Source organism: Bubalus kerabau, chromosome 11, assembly GCF_029407905.1.
Source record: "Bubalus kerabau isolate K-KA32 ecotype Philippines breed swamp buffalo chromosome 11, PCC_UOA_SB_1v2, whole genome shotgun sequence".
NCBI classification, from domain to species: Eukaryota; Metazoa; Chordata; class Mammalia; order Artiodactyla; family Bovidae; genus Bubalus; species Bubalus kerabau.
Window position 1 is genome coordinate 81,271,074 of NC_073634.1, and position 16,478 is coordinate 81,287,551.

The following is a 16,478-nucleotide window of genomic DNA, read 5'->3' on the forward strand; positions in this document are numbered from 1 at the left end:
CAGGAGACTTAAGAGATGTGGTTTGATCCCTCGGTCAGGGATCCCCTAGAGGAGGAAATGGCAACCTGATCCAGTATTCTTGCTGGGAAAGTCCCATGCACAGAGCTGAGCCTGGTGAGCTACAGTCCATGGGGTTGCAAAGAGTCTGCTACAACTGAGTGACTGAGCACAGGCACAGACAATCATTGGCATAGGTGCCTCCATTAGCCAATGAAACAGCACACTCAGGGCCAGTGAATCCACCTTTGGCTCTGGGCTGGAAATAAAACAGAGAAAGACACCTCTACCTGTTGGGACACTGAGAATGTTAACTCCTCCAACTTCCGAGTCACTGGACTAAAGCTATCAAGTCTAGTTTCTTAACTGGTTGTGTGGAAGGCAAAGTGATCTCTCATAAAAGATACTATGGAGGGGGCTTCTAGCTTGGGGTACGTGTACCTATGTTCATGAACACGCACTCATAGAGACACTTCTAGTTACAAGTTGTTTTTGAGGGCACAAACCATATCTGATTCTACGTGATATTCCGATTAATAGTACTGACCACAAGACCTGGCACAAAGCATTTGATCAATAAACAGTTGGTGATGAATGATGAAATAAAAGAATAATACTGATCCTCCTCTACTTACCATGGGTTTATGCCCCAATAGACCCGTAAGTTGAAAATACTATAAGAAGAAAATGCTTTTAATAAACTAACCTACCAAATATCATAGCTTAGCCTAGCCTAACTTAAACACTCTCATACCATTTACATTAGCCTATAGTTGGGCAAGATCATCTGAAGCAAAACCTGTTTTATAACAAAGTGTTTTCCATCTCATGTGATTGAATACTGAATTGAAAGACAGAATGGGTCTGGGTACAGAGTGGTTGTAACTGTGTCGGTCCTTTACCCTCGGGATTGTATGGTTGACTAGGAGCTGCGGCGGCCACTCCACAGTAACATAAGAGTGTGTCACTGCATATCACTAGCCCTGAAAAAGATCAAAATTCAAAGTATGGTTTCTACTGAATGTGTATCACTTTTACACCATTGTAGAAGTTGAAAAAGCAAAAGTTGAAACGTGCTAAGTCTGGGACCATCTGTACTCATAAAACCCACTGAGGTTTTACTGCCAGTGTACTGAAAACACAGCATAGCCTGCTCCAGCTACTGCTCCGCTCTTTAACTGTGAATGTTTAGCTAATAACTAAAATATCTTAAGAACTTTATATTGGAGAGAGAGAAGGGGCCTGAGGCTTGGAGGGGAGCTGAGTTCTTATTTTGCTACTAGTGATCTGAGTGACCTTGGGAAGCACCCCCAGACTCCAGGGACCTCAGTTTTCCATCTTTGTCTTTTTGTTAGTTTTGGTTTTCCATCTTTAAAACAAGGAGCTTGAACTGAATGACATGTGGTCTCCATCCCACTTGTGACAGTATATAGAAATTTAAAACAACAGGGAGTGTGTGCATGCTCAGTCGCTCAGCTGTCTGACTCTTTGAGATCCCATGGACCACAGCCCATTAGGCTCCTCTGTCCATGGGATTTTCCAGGCAAGAGTACTGGAGTGGGTTGCCATTTCCTTCTCCAGGGGATCTTCCCAACCCAGAGATCGAACCGAGTACTCCAGAGTCTCCATTGTCTCCTGCATTGGCAGGCAGATTCTCTACCACTGAGCCACCTGGGAAGAACAATAGTATTTTACAGAAAAAAAAAAAAAAATCTTAATTCTAATAATGGCATTGACTTTTTGAAATCTGCCTGCATGATCTTTGTTTTCAATTTATGAACCCAAATTCCCATTTTTTTTGTTGTTATTATCTAAGCAGCAGTAGGGAATATTCAGACTTACTTAGGGCCAACTTAAAAAGTCTGGCATGCGCCTGTCCTGCTACTGAGCCCTGACTTCAGCCAGAAGAGCTCTTGATAAAGCAATGCCAGGGACGCACACCCGTGACTGCTCACAGGACACCCAGAATATATCTGGAAACTAGAGATATATTGAAAGCAGCCTTTCAAGGAGATATTGAGCCTGCTGGTTCCATCCCAGCTCTGCTCCAGAGCAGCAGGAAATAGTAGGAGACAGGAGCTGGGCAACATGGGTATGACTTTCAGAGTCCCCTTTCCAAAGCCTGGCCACCCCACCTATCTTGTGTTCCAGAAGCAGAGGGAGGAGGTGTTTCTCAGGATGAACTGTGACTCTAGCAGCGGCCAGCCCACCCCGCCAGACCAGCAAGCATGGGTCCCCGGGATAAGGTCTTTTCTCTAGGTGCCTCTGCTACCACATGCCCTACAAGCATGACATTCTGCTGGTCTCCCTAAGAGGAATGAGCAGGGCACTGGGCATTGCAGGAGGGCTCCAGCCCAGCAAGATCAAAGACCTTGAACCAGAGGGAGAGAAAAATCACCCCCACCCTGAGATGGTGCTCCAGTTGTCTGTAAACTCATCCTTACCTAGAGGATTCCTTGGATTCATCTCTAAAGAACAGGAAAATGGTTGACATCAGCAAAAGGCACTCTGAGGGTACCCTCAGCGTCCTTCAACCCAGGTGGAAAGATGCCCCAAATTCCTTGAAAAGGGAGTATGGGGAGATCCTATTAGAACCATACTGGTGAGGCCACTGTTTATGAAGTGTGCCGTAAAGTGTCAGACGGGTAGGGAAAAAGTCCTCCCCATGGCAGTGACAATACACGGCAGTGACAAGAGGTGTGAGGTCACTGGCTGTGGTGGCTTTGCCACTCCTTGAGGTCACTTCAGGGCAGATGGAACCAAGCAAAGAAGCCGCTACAGACATGGACCAAGGGAGAAAGAGGAGACAGCACCTGGATGGCTGCCCCCACAAGCTGCCCAGAAGTCCACAGGGCAAGTAGGTTTGCCAGGTAGGTGCCCAGAACCAGAGACGCTTCCTTGCTTCTGCTGGCCCACATGGTGGATTGACAGTGTCTCCTTCTGTGGGCAAACTACATAGTTTGTGAATCCAGTACAAAATGAAAATGTGGGCTCCCCGTTCAAAAATTGAGAATTTCAAAATGGCAAGTGCATTACGTTAAACTTAGGTCAGGGTGCTTCTGAGCACCAGGTTCTGTGTGACTATACAGGTCACCTGCCTTGAAGCCCGCCCCATCAGTAGGGATTTTCCGATTCTGTGTATTTCCTTTTGGAGTTCGCCTTCATAGTTTGAGGACAAGTTAATAAACAACAGCATTTCTCTCTGCTTTAAGGAAACAAACTAAAACAGCTAAAGTGCCTCCATTCCAGGAATATTTATTGAGCGCCTACCTCATGCCAGGCACGCAGCGATGAACAAAGGCCATGCTCTCATGGTCCTCACGTTCTAACAGAAGCATCCCTCCCTCCCCAAACTTTCAGACAAGGCCAGTAGGCCAGCGGACCCCAAGCTAGCTTCTTAGTGAAAAGCCATATAGTTCAACACTAATTGTGCCTTGCATTCTCTGCGCATGTGTTATTTTTGCCTCCCCAGCAGGGCCACAAACTCTTTGTCTCATGAAAGGTCCTCATTTAGTCCGTCATTCAACAAATGTTTACTCAACACCTGGCCCAGGCCCAGGTCTAGATGCCAGGGATACGAGTCATTATAAGACATGGTCCCTATGCTCCAGTAGACTTCATTTTAGATGGAGTCAGATAACAGATGAATGACTACATTGAAGAGGGTTGAGAGTGATAAGGAAGGAACAATGTGGGATTTTTTTCATTAATTTTTTTCCTTTTAAAATTAAAACTATTCTTTGTTTTCATTCATTTCTCTTTTTAATTGAGACTACTTTTTCATTGTAATTTTTCCTTTTTTAATTAAAACTACTCTTCCTTTTCTTTCATTAATTTTTTATTTTTTTAAACTAAAACTACTCTTTTTTTCATTCAATTATTTTTCTTTTCTTTTTTTTTTAAACAAAAGAATGTGTTTTCAATACAAGAGGAAGATAGAGGAAGTCAGGAAAGGCAGATGAAGTCTGAGCCTTGCTTTGTAGATTTAGTGGGAACAAAACTCAGGCTTGTGTCTTCAGGGGGACCTCTCCAAGGAGCACCCTTAGCTAGCTCCCTCTGTCTTCCCCTCATCCTGTTCTTCTCCAGCACCTGGGAGCACCATAAGCAGTTCTCGTCTTCTGAGAGCTCCACCACCTGATGCTTGAATTCCTTTCACTACATTTTGAACTGGGGTCAACCAGCAGCAGCACAGACATGTTCATGGACGCAGGACTCATGACCCTTGACTCATGTTCTGACCGCTGTAGTAGCCTGTATGATGGCAGACCATACTAATTAGCAAGGATCAGGTGTCCAGACATGAGCTGCATCAAATCCCACATGGAGATTTTTAGCCTGTCTGTCCTTGAGATGGAGCCCCCAGATTTTTTCACCAGGGCCTAAATCCATACCTGGTAGCCCTAATCCATTGAGTTTCTCTCTCTCTGGTTCCTGAACTACCAGGATCTGATGGGCTAATCCCATCCGATGGCCTATTCTACTGGCCTCCAGAAAGCAAATTCAGGTCTAATGCAAGTCCTACCTCCTTGAGCTCAAATGGCATGTTAGCCCTTGGCCTATTGACCAAGGCTAGGAAGCAGGGGCTCAGAAATCTTAGTGTGGTTTGAAGAGGATGAACCAAAAGTCAGCTCATCCCAGTGTCCATTTCCAGCCCAATCTCTGAAACTAGCCCTTGCTTCCAAAAATGATAAGGCAAGTGGCCATCCCTGACCTCGCCTTCCACCACTGACTGCCAGAGTACAACCTCCCCAGGCCTGGAGGTCACCAGGCCACCAACCCTGAGATTTGGCTTAGAGTCCTCAGATCTTGGAACTTGGCACAGTTGACTTAAGTATCTGTTTCCCAGTCACTTGGAGAAAACCTGCCAAAGTGAGATGGGAACAGCCAAGTCTCTGATTGGTAGCTGGCCCTCCCCAGGACACTGACCCAGATCCAGTCAAGGTCAGGCATTACCAGGAACTCAAGTTCAAGGTCAGCTATCTGAAAAAGCCAAAATATGGAGAGGGTGCACAGGGAGAGGTTCACCTTTGAATGGGAACTTCCTTACCACACCCCTCTCCTTGTGCTCTGTCCCTGATGATTCTATTTTTCTGCTCTTATTCAACGAGAATGTAAAAAATGACAAACAAAATTGGAGCCAACTCTGAACAAAGATCTCTGTTCCAGTCTAATCCTGCAGTTTAATTAAGCTCAGCTCCTACCTCTGTGCCAGGAGAACCAGTTGGCCCAGCTCACTTGCGGGAAGTTTGGTAAACTTCTGCAGAAATAAAGCTCTGGGCTCTTGCTCTCAGAGGTGCTGTGGTCAGGTGATCAAGTCTCCTCATTTCTTTGTTTTCCCTTTCATGGTGGGGTGTGGAGTCTGCTTGTTTTGCTAAGCAGCATAATAGGCAGGGACTTAACTTTCTCAGGTTACAAACATAGCAGCTGAGCCCTGGGTCTTGCACACCCAGGACTAATGGCTAGATCTTTCTAGCATACGTTTCCCTATCACTTATGAGTTGTCAGCATTTTTCCTGGTATTCCTGTCATCTGGAGAAGTTATCGATTTTTCTTCACTCTGTGGCCATGTCAGAGAGGAGGGCGGGCAAGGTCTCCCTGGCTCCGTGTGCTGTCCACCTGCTCTTCGTTATGTGTTATTCGTCAACAGACGGATATGGGGTCTGCCCAGCCTCTGCTGAGGACTCATGAGCACCATGCTCCTAGGAAGAAAGCCTGCTGGGCCCCCATAGTTTCCTCTTGGCATTCAGATGGCCCAGCTTCTGCCACCACATCCTGTGGGACCCAAGCAGTGGGTACTTCTTCCCCAAGTGCCAAATTCATCCTGTGTAACCAGATCACTGCAGATGGTGACTGCAGCCATGAAATTAAAAGGCACTTACTCTTTAGAAGGAAGGTTATGACCAACCTAGACAGCATATTAAAAAGTAGAGAGATTACTTTGCCAACAAAGGTCAGTCTAGTCAAGGTTATGGTTTTTCCAGTAGTCATGTATGGATGTGAGAATTGGACTATAAAGAAAGCTGAGCACTGAAGAATTGATGCTTTTGGACTATGGTGTTGGAAAAGACTCTTGAGAGTCCCTTGGACTGCAAGGAGATCCAACCAGTCCATCCTAAAGGAGATCAGTCCTGAGTGTTCATTGGAAGGACTGATGCTGAAGCTGAAATTCCAATACTTTGGCCACCTGACGTGAAGAAGCGACTCATTTGAAAAGACCCTGATGCTGGGAAAGATTGAAGGCAGGAGGAGAAGGGGACGACAGAGGATGAGGTGGTTGGATGGCATCACGGATTCAATGGACATGAGTTTGAGTAAACTTCAGGAATTGGATGACGGACAGGGAGGCCTGGCGTGCTGCAGTCCATGGGCTCGCAAAGAGTTAGACACGACCGAGCAACTGAACTGAACTGAACCCTGAGAGATCTCCAGATTATCAAGGACCCTCTGAACTGAGATATTATTCAGTAACTTAGCAGTTACTAAGCAACTACTACATGCCCAACCTCTAGCTGGATGCTGAGGTTGCAAAAATGAGGATGATGTGATATCCTGAGGAGCTTATCGTTGAAAAAGTCCTTGACAAACAAATGAGTGGTTATTATTACACACTCATTTATCCAGCAAGATTTATCCCACTCCTACTTGTGCTTAAGGTGCTAAGATGTATCCACAAGAGGGAGGGTTAATCAAGATTTACTGGGACTTAGAATGCGCTGGGCTCTGTGCCGAGTACTTGGTTTGATCTTGTTTAATCTCCAAAATTATTTCCATTCTACAAAGAAAGAACCTGAGGCAGAAGAAGGTAAAAGTAATTGGTCCAATAATGCTCAGATCGTGAAGGACGGAGCGAGGGCTTTTGCCTATAAGCCTCAACTTTCCCACCAAGCAGCCTGACTTCCCTGCAGGTGAAAAAGATGGGCAATACAGAAGGAGAAGTGATGTGACAGAGCAGGGGCCCACACCTGCACTGCATTGCTCCTGCCCCTCTTCCTTGAGGTTCCTGGCAAACTCCCTGAACTACCATCTCTTCCGACATCCAGCTAAGGATAAGAGGATTACAGGTGCCCAGAATTGGTCCATGGTCCCCGCTGTTTCTGGGCCCTGCTCTGCACCCCACCCCACCCCTCAGCCCATATCACACCCCATGATGATGCTGGGCCTTCTGAATTCCCTTGGCTAACTGGTGAGCCTTCTTACTAGTTGGTCACTAGGTCATGGATGGAGGTTGGATCGTTATCAGTCTACTGGAGAACTCATGGCATTTTATGCCTGATTAGTAGTCTTTTTCCTTTTTGAATTGTTTTGCCTTCATGGCATTTCATCTTCGTGCGTTTAGATTTGGCAGGCAACCAATGATACAGTCTGTAATTTCTGCCATTACCCATGAAGTAAAAACTTTGAACAATTCTCTGTTGGCACAGCTACACACACCTTCAGAGATCCCAGACTGGCTCGTTTATGCTGGTGATATCTTGTACATGTAGCTTGGATCTCCATTTGGTCTACAATTCTAGACTTTCTGGGAGGAAATTTGGAGCCACAGAATTGCTCAGCTGAGAGGAAGGGAGTGGATGGACTGATCTCCCTATTTACAGAGTCAGCCTGGTTATGCGACCAGATATCATGCTTTGCCATATTTGGCTGTTACGGACGAGTGTGTATTTTACAAGTGACTGTTTTTAGCACTCATATAAATAATACTTTTTATTCTGTCAGAGTCCCATTTATAATCTCTCTACCATTAAATAGCACACACATTCCTGCGTTCCTTTTAGGTGCCTCCAGAAGATTTCAATTGCTTACCCAAAGGTTAAACAAGTCCTGGAATCAAATGAAATCAATCATTAACAAAGGGATGAGAAACTTGCTTCTGGGAAGATTTGTTTCTTCCCTTTTCAAGATTGAAGGGAGAAGGAAAATAGCTCCAAATGACAGCCAGAGGACAGAGGTCACACAGAGTCATTAAAGTGCAAGGCCTGGTTGCATACCCCCTTAGAATTGTGCTTTCAGATCATGGTTTCTAAAATGAAAAGCATGGCCAGTCATGCCAAGCTCCCAACCCGGAAACCAAAACTGCCCACCTCCCTCTGATGCTTGAAGCTCAGCCCACAGCAAAGACCAACCCCTGAGGACTCCCAGACCCCCAGGTGGTCCTGTGGAGGGTGGCCCGCAGCCCTAGAAATGTGCTTCCACCGCCTGCTCATCTTGGGATCTCTAGGAGGACCTCCCCAGAAACCTCACCGGGCCAAGAGCACGTCGTGATTCCTGCAAGGTGGGGTACAGAGAAGGCCTTCCCTAGTTGCTGTTGGCACCCAAGGCCTGGCCTCACAGGAGCACTTTCTTAACTTCCCTAGACTCAGCCTCTGCAGCAAAAACAGTTGGTTACTTGTCACTGCTATGTCATACATAACTCCTGTCAGAACAGAGTGATTTATCTGCTTGATTCCGAGTATCCAGTATCTGTTGATTGTGTGACCCTTCGTACAGTCCTGTCATTTTTTAACTGACCTTTCTCTCATGCCCCGGAGCAGGTGTTCTCAGCCTTTGTCACTTCCTTGGGTCTCTTAGAAGTGGGTGCTCCCTAAATTTTTGTCCTTTGCTTAATCAATGCATTCACTCTCTTGCTACTTATTGAGGTCCTCGTATGGGTCAACACCTACTGGCCAGTAGAGACACAGCACTGATGGAGCAGACACGGCCTTTGTGCTCACTGTGGGTGTTCATTTCAGTTCAGTCGCTCAGTCGTGTCCAACACTTTGTGACCCCATGGACTGCAGCACGCCAGGCCTCCCTGTCCATCACCAGCTTCTGGAGTTTACTTAAACTTATGTCCATTGAGTCGGTCATGCCATCCAACCATCTCTGTCATTCCCTTCTCCTCCCTCCTTCAATCTTGCCCAACATCAGGGTCTTTACAAATGAGTCAGTTCTTCGCATAAGGTGGCCAAAGTATTGGAGTTTCAGCTTCAGCATCAGTCCTTCCAATGAATATTCAGGACTGATTTTCTTTAGGATGGACTGGTTGGATCTCCTTGCAGTCCAAAGGACTCTCAAGGGTCTTCTCCAACACCACAGTTCAAAAGGATCAATTCTTCGGTGCTCAGCTTTCTTTACAGTCCAATTCTCACATCCATACATGACTATTGGAAAAATCAGCTTTGAATAGATGGGTCTTTGTTGGGAAAGTAATGTCTCTGCTTTTTAATATGCTGTCTAGGTTGGTCATAACTTTTCTTCCAAGGAGCAAGCATCTTTTAATTTCATGGCTGCACTCACCATCTGCAGTGATTTTGGAGCCCCCCAAAATAAAGTCTGTCACTCTTTCCACTGTTTCCCCATCTATTTGCCATGAAGTGATGGGACCAGATACCATGATCTTAGTTTTATGAATGTTGAGTTTTAAGCCAACTTTTTCACTGTGGAGGTTAGGACCTGACCTGCAATCCCCTCTCACTCCAAAAACTCTTCCTGGATCATCTCATTTCTTCTCCAAGGATTTCCATTGCCACTTGTGCCCTAATGACTCCCTCTTGGTTCAGCTGACCCACTTGTCAGCTCACCCAATTCTGTGCCAGATAGTGCCTGTAGGCATCCTGATTTGTGGTTGGCAATGAGGAAACCAATCTCCATGTAAAGCAGGATGGCTGAGCATCACAACCACGACTCTTATCCCACAATGCCTTTACTTGGTGATACTTTCTCTAATCCCAGCTCAAAGCACCGTGGTGGAAAACCTCAGAAGTGCTGCTTCTTTTTCTCACCTGCCCAGACATGGATAATATTCTTCCCAGTTGGAGCAGAAATTTCCCTCCCTCCCCACACCCCATTGCTGCTGCTGTTGCTGCTGCTAAGTCGCTTCATTCGTGTCCGACTCTGTGTGACCCCATAGATGGCAGCCCACCAGGCTCCCCCATCCCTGGGATTCTCCAGGCAAGAACACTGGAGTGGGTTGCCATTTCCTTCTCCAAATCATGAAAGTGAAGTTGCTCAGTCGTGTCCGACTCTTAGCGACCCCATGGACTGCAGCTTACCAGGCTCCTCCGTCCATGGGATTTTCCAGGCAAGAGTACTGGAGTGGGGTGCCATTGCCTTCTCCATTATCACCCAGCAATACCTTTAATTCACCTAGAGTAGGGCCTCAGAAAGACAAAGGAATTCCCTCTCCTTGTTGCCTAAGGTCTAATTTCTAAAACCACAGTTTCTATCCCCTCCTCCAAGGGATCTTCCCAACCCAGGGATCAAATCTGCATCTCTTATGTCTCCTGCATTGGCAGACGGGTTCTCTATCATTAGTATCACCTGGGAAGCCCAATACAGACATAAAATAGAACAAATAAAGAGCTTAGAACAGGGCCTGATGCCTAGTCAATAAATAGTAGCTATTGTTATCATCATTGTTGTTCTTACTTGTACAGACATAGAGATTGCAATCTCTATGTGGGGAGGGACCGTGCCTGCCTGTTTGTCTACGGAGTTCCAAGCTCCTAGCCCAGTACCAGGCACAGTGTCCTGTAGTCAACAATAAATATTCAGAAGGAATGAACCAGGGTCCTCCAGACTCTTACACCTCTCAGGCCAGGAAAGGGGCTGCAAGAATTGATTGAAAGAGCAGCCTGAGTACCCACTTTCTCTCTCCAGCCAGAAGATGTACCAAGTAAAGTGGTTAAGAGTCTGTCCCAGGCTGGAGTACCAGGTCCCTTTGGGGTGTTGCCATGTCCTTGAGCCCAGGCTACGTGTTTCCAGGAGTACAATTCTCACAAAGCTAGCCCTTGTGTTTGCCCCGCATCCCTGGGAGGCACAGAGAAAACAATGAAACTATCATCACCAACTTCCATTCCTAGTCTGTGTGTGGACAGGGAGGGCTGGGGAGAGGCTGTGTTTGATTTGGCTGGGGAACATCATTTTTCTTCACTGAAGAAATGCATGCCAGAGGGGCTAAAAGTAGAAGGTAGTTCTCACCCAAGAGAGCTGTATTCTCCAGAGGCCAGACTCACAGTAATATAAAGAAGCTGTATCTTCCATCTGCACATCACCCACTCCTGCTTTAAGATTCAGTTCAAACGTCTCCTTCTCCGTGAAGCCCTTCCCACCTTCCCCTTGGCTCCTAGTGTGCCCTGGGCCTGCTGTCTCCATCTGAGCATGATCAGTGGATGCCTTCCTGGAACTGCCTCACCCAGCAGGGCAAGGACTGTGTCTTATTTGCTTTTGCAACTCTGTCTTAGCAGAGTAGAGTGCTGCTGCATTCTGAACTCAGGAATGGCAGAAAGAAATCTTTTGAAGGGCATTAAACCCCCTGTTGTTCCAGAGTGTGAAGAAGAGAAGGCTGGGGTTATGTGTGGGTCCTCACAAGAGGGAAGTTCTCTGAAAACTTCCCTGAACTTCTCTGAAAGCTAGTGCTGTGCTCCCTAAGGTAGGGCAGTCAGGGCTACAGGCCTCTGCACTACCAGCCTCAGGAATGTGACTCCCTTTACTGCTGAAACGACCTCCCTCCCTGGTATAATGACCAGAACTCTCCCTTATTCCAAGCCAGGGGTTCTCAAAGTGTGGTCCCTGGACCAGCAGTATCAGCATCACGTGTTCTCTACCCCAGATGTGCTGATCAGAGACTCTGGAAGGTAGGCCCAGCCATCTGTGTTTTAACCAGCCCTCCACGTGATTCTAACTCAGGCTTGAGTTTGAAAACCCTTAAGTACACAGAAACACATGTGAAAAAAGACCCTAGAAACACAAGCCAGACTGACTTCAAATTAAGATTAAACAAGAACCCAAGCCAATGCCCTTTGCTATGAAGTGCCCAGGATCAATGAAACACCCCACTATTATCCATGAAACTATTCAACAGGCAATTAAATGAACTCAGCACATTTATTTCAAATGTGCAAAATGAATGTTCATATCCTAGGAGTAACACCAGATGTTTTGCCTCTTTTTTTCCTAATTGATTTTCCAGCCTACAGCAATTCATCTTTGTATTTTCCAGTTGGATTTAATGCAGCAAGAAGAGTGTGTTCCGGCAGCATTATTAAATGCCATGCATTTAAAAACAAGCATAACCCAGGCTGCCATGCGTCATCTGGGTGGCTGTCTTCCTAAAATTAAAAAAAAAACAGACAGCAATAGGTACCAGGCAGATTAGAGCAGGCAAGAAACCCAGAAAAGGCCCTTTCAAAAGGTCTCCAGGCTCTTGGCCAGTTGCAAAGCTGAATCCTGGGCGCTGAGCCCAAGCTTGAGCTCTTCTCCAGAGCCCGGCACTCCCTGGTACCAAAGGATCTGCAAGCTGTAAAACTTGCAAGTCAACATTTTGTTTTTCAGTGGAAATTTCTGTCTTGAAAATGAAGAAGACAAAGATGGCTGAGGGATGGAGGTGTGTGGGGTCAGGACCTGGGGAAAGGATGAGGCTGCGGATCCTTCCCTCAGCTTAAGTGGACCCTCTCCTTGCTCTGTTGCCTCCAGCAGCCCAGACAATTATCCTGTTAACCAATGAGCCTGGCTGTGCAGGAGGCCCTGTTATTGATGTGTTTTGTTTGTTTTTAAGTGGGTGAAAAGTCACCAGTAACCAGGCTTGCCTTACTCAGCAAAAGCTCTTGGGAGTCTGGGGAAAGACTGGGAGACAGAAGCCTCAAGTTTTAAAGCAAAGGGCTTTAAAAGGGGCCTTCTCTGCTCTGCCTGGGGGGAAGGGAGGCAGAGGGATGGGGTGAGTGGCAGGCAACTAAGGCCTAGAAACCTGTCAAGTGTTGATTCCAAAAACAAAAACCACATGTCTTAGGTAGTAGGGGGAGGTTGGCAGTACCTGCTACCTTTCCTAGAAGCTGCTGAGGCTGGCAGTTTTGAGCCATCATACCTGTAGAGGGATTTTGATGTGGTCTCTGAAGGTTAATCTGCCTGTCTGGTTCTGAGACCCACTGCAGCAGGCTGAGTGTCTGAAATTAGAACTCATCATATTTCCACCTCAGAACCTGGCTGCTCCAACTTTAAATAGCAGCCACCCAGGACCTCCAGTGTTCTGTTGGTAAGGCGGCTACTCTTGGTACTTAGAACAAAGCATTCTGGCTTCCATACAGACACTCAAATGAAAGTTCCACAGCAGAAGGATTGGCTTCTGATTTGGGCTCTCCTCTACTTCTACCCAGCTCAGGTCAGAGATAACATCCTACAATCTCAGGGGGGCATTTTGTAACCCCTGAAGATCTGAAGGGAACCCAGGAATCAGTCTTTGAGACAGTGATTAACAAAAACAAACCAAAAAAAAGGTATTTAAAAAGTTATTTGAATGCACAAATGACAACTTTCCAAGTTTCAAAGAATAGGATACACAGGCTCCATAATAGACTTAGACACAAGTGTATAAGCCATTCAGACAGTTCACATTAGGTCAAAGGTTGTGGCACTGGGAGCCTGGGTAACCTCTGGCCCTGGGGCAGGAGCAACCTGGTCATCCATGGCCACCCAACCCCCTCACATCCTCAGAGATTTCATCCCCATTTCCTACAAACACTTGGAAGGAAATAGAGTTAGTGGGGCCTCACCTAGCAGAGTTCTCCCCTTGCCCTCAAATTCACAAGATTTTTACACATCATTAAACCACAGGAGCCATTTTATAAATGTCATCATCATAGTCTTTTAATATTTTACATAAAAAACTGTATACACAGCTTATAGAACTTTTATGTAAACATCATAAGCTCACCACTTTGTCATTTGTCAGTTTATTTAAAAAATAAAAAAAAACAAGACAATTTAGTAGAAGTACCACTGGATGGGGAAGGGAGCGGGAGAAGAGACACAAGGGGGAGGTTTATTCTCTGTACAGAGATGCAGAGAAAATTTCACACAGCTTTAGAGACTGCCTTGAGGGAAAAAAAAAACAACAAAAGGTTTTAGAGAGGCCCTAATACTGGTTACTGCCCTTTATCAAAAGAGTGCGCATACGTGCACAAATAAAATCGCAAAATAGAACAGTGTTGCCACTTTTTTCAAAAGAAAAAAATTAGTGGTTTCTTTTTCTTCTCCTTGTTTTTTAAAAGTCATCATCATTTTTTAAAAAAACATCAGAAGTAGATGAGGTTACAGCGTACAAGTGTGGTCAGAATGCTACTGTCTTATGCAAATGACAAGTGCATTAAACGTCAAACAATGAAACAATTGTGCAAAGAATTCGTTCCAAAAAGAAGAAAAAAAACAAGTTTTAGCCTTTAAATAAATCAAATAACATCAGTTTCTTGGACTGAACAATTTTCACTTGCAGGACAGGCACAAAGTTCGCTTATGGCAAAAACAACCTGCAGCACACTTCACCCCTCTTTCTCAATGGCCAGTGAGGGGTTCGCAGTGGGGGCGCGGGGGCTGGCTGGCAGGAGACAGGAGTCTGGAAGCTGCGTCCTCTCAGGCCCCAAGTCAGCTGCAAATGTCTTCCCCAGGGGTAGGAAACATAGCCAAGTCTTGTTCGTGCTGGGATGACGCCTCACTCTGACCCGGCTGGAGCTGTTCTAGAGCCCTGTCACTCCACCCACCACCACCATTAAATAACACCATCCTACCTCCGAAAATAAAATTATATCTATATTTATATAACACCCCATCCTCCCCAGCCCTCCCCTCCCGAAGGTCCCGAGGTCTATGTTACAGACAGGGGATAGCAGGCGCTCACTGGTTACAGACGCACATCCGATGGGGCGCGGCCGCACCCCAGCGCCAAGCTCATGTCCGGAGAGCAGGGGCTGGCGTGAGGTGAAAACTCGGCAGCGGGGAGTCGAACATACGCACAGCCACACACCCTGAAGAGGCTCGGCTCTTCAGAAAATGGTGTTCAGGGGACCCTTGGCACTCAGCGGGGTGGCCAAGCCTGTGCCACACAGCTGGACGCACAGACACTTGGAAAGGGGGTGCCGGGTGCCTACCACGCGGCCGATTCTCGGGCGCCAGAGCCTGAGTCTCCAGGCCACGGCTGCCGGGGCTGAAAGCAGACGCCAGGCAGTCCGGTGGGGGTCCTTGGGGGGGCAAGGGTCTCCCCTTCTCAGGGCTCGTGGGGGACGGGCCCGGGATGGGGAGCCGCGCTGGCAGGGGCAGGCGGGTCGGGCGCGGCCCTCATAGCACCTTGCAGCAGTTGATGCAGCCGTTCTGGGAGCCGTAGCGCTTCTGCAGCGCGGCGCGCGTGGCCGTCTCGAAGACCTCTCGGACCCCCTCCTTGGTCTTGGCCGAGCACTCGAGGTAGTCGTAGGCTTGGATGCGCACGGCCATAGCGCGGCCGTCATCCGTGCGCACCGGTTCCTGCTTCATACGGGCCAGCTCTGTGCGGACGTGCTCATCGCTGCGCAGGTCTTTCTTGTTGGCCACGAGGATGATGGGCACGTTGGGGCAGAAGTGCTTCACCTCGGGCACCCACTTCTCGGGGATGTTCTCCAGCGAATCCGGGCTGTCCACCGAAAAGCACATGAGGATCACGTCGGTGTCCGGGTAGGAGAGCGGCCGCAGGCGGTCGTAGTCCTCCTGGCCCGCCGTGTCCCACAGCGCCAGCTCCACCTGCTTGCCGTCCACCTCGATGTCGGCCACATAGTTCTCGAAGACGGTGGGCACGTACACCTCGGGGAACTCGTCCTTACTGAACACGATCAGCAGGCACGTCTTGCCGCACGCGCCGTCGCCCACCACCACCAGCTTCTTGCGGATGGCCGCCATGAGCGGGCCGGGCCCGGGCAGCAGGAGGGGCCCCGCGAACGCCTCGCTGCCGTCCCGCTCGCCGCTCACTGCTCACCTCGGGCTGCGCGCTGGGGACAAGGGTCGCTAGCTGCACCCAGGTCCCGGGATGGCGCGCGTTCTCTCGTTGTGCTCGGGCTGCCGCGGCGGGGGCGGTGGGGGACTCGGGGGCATAGGGCGCACGGTGCGTCTCCGCGCTGCTCCCGAGCGGCGGCCGCTCTCCTCGCCCCGGGTCCCGGGTCGGCGCCTTTGAGAGCAAACGGTGGCCAGAGCAAGCGGACGCGGCCTACCTTCCTCCTGGGTCTCCCTAGGCCTAGGGGAAGACACAAGAGAGAACACGAACTCAGCCCGACTGCGGCGGCAGATGCAGGCTGCGGCCCTAGCGCCCGCTATTTAAAGAGTTCGGCGACTTTCTTAATATAGCCGTCCAATGGGAAGCAAGCCGACTGAGCTCATCGCTGCGGAGCTTGGCTCTGATTGGCCGTCCGCTGCAGCCCACGGGCGGGGCCGGGCGGGCATGATTGACTGCCCAGGCCGCGGGGCTGGGAGAGGCGGCGACTGGGGAGTCTGCGGCCGCGGCGGGAGCTGTGGGTCTCTGGCTGCGTCAAGGTTCGCTCTTTCGACGCAGCTTGTGCGCGCGGGACCGAAGGGCTGGAGCCGGCTGCCCGGAGCAGCCCGCGGGGCCTGGGCGAGCGGTTCCGAGACAGGAGGCACTTTGTGAGCGCGTGGATGACTCTCTCCCACTCGTATTGCCCTGCTTGCTTCTCAAACTCCCAGCGGGTGGTCGG

General features: G+C 48.5%; 1 protein-coding gene across 1 annotated transcript; it reads right to left on the reverse strand.

Annotated features, from left to right (window-relative positions):
• Nucleotides 1-13,590: 13,590 nt before the first annotated feature.
• On the reverse strand, nucleotides 13,591-16,066 carry RHOB (ras homolog family member B). The gene has a single exon (XM_055540855.1). It carries the CDS (start codon nucleotides 15,670-15,672, stop codon nucleotides 15,082-15,084), a length of 591 nt encoding a protein of 196 aa, XP_055396830.1. The 5' UTR covers nucleotides 15,673-16,066; the 3' UTR covers nucleotides 13,591-15,081.
• Between the last annotated feature and the right edge of the window lie 412 nt (nucleotides 16,067-16,478).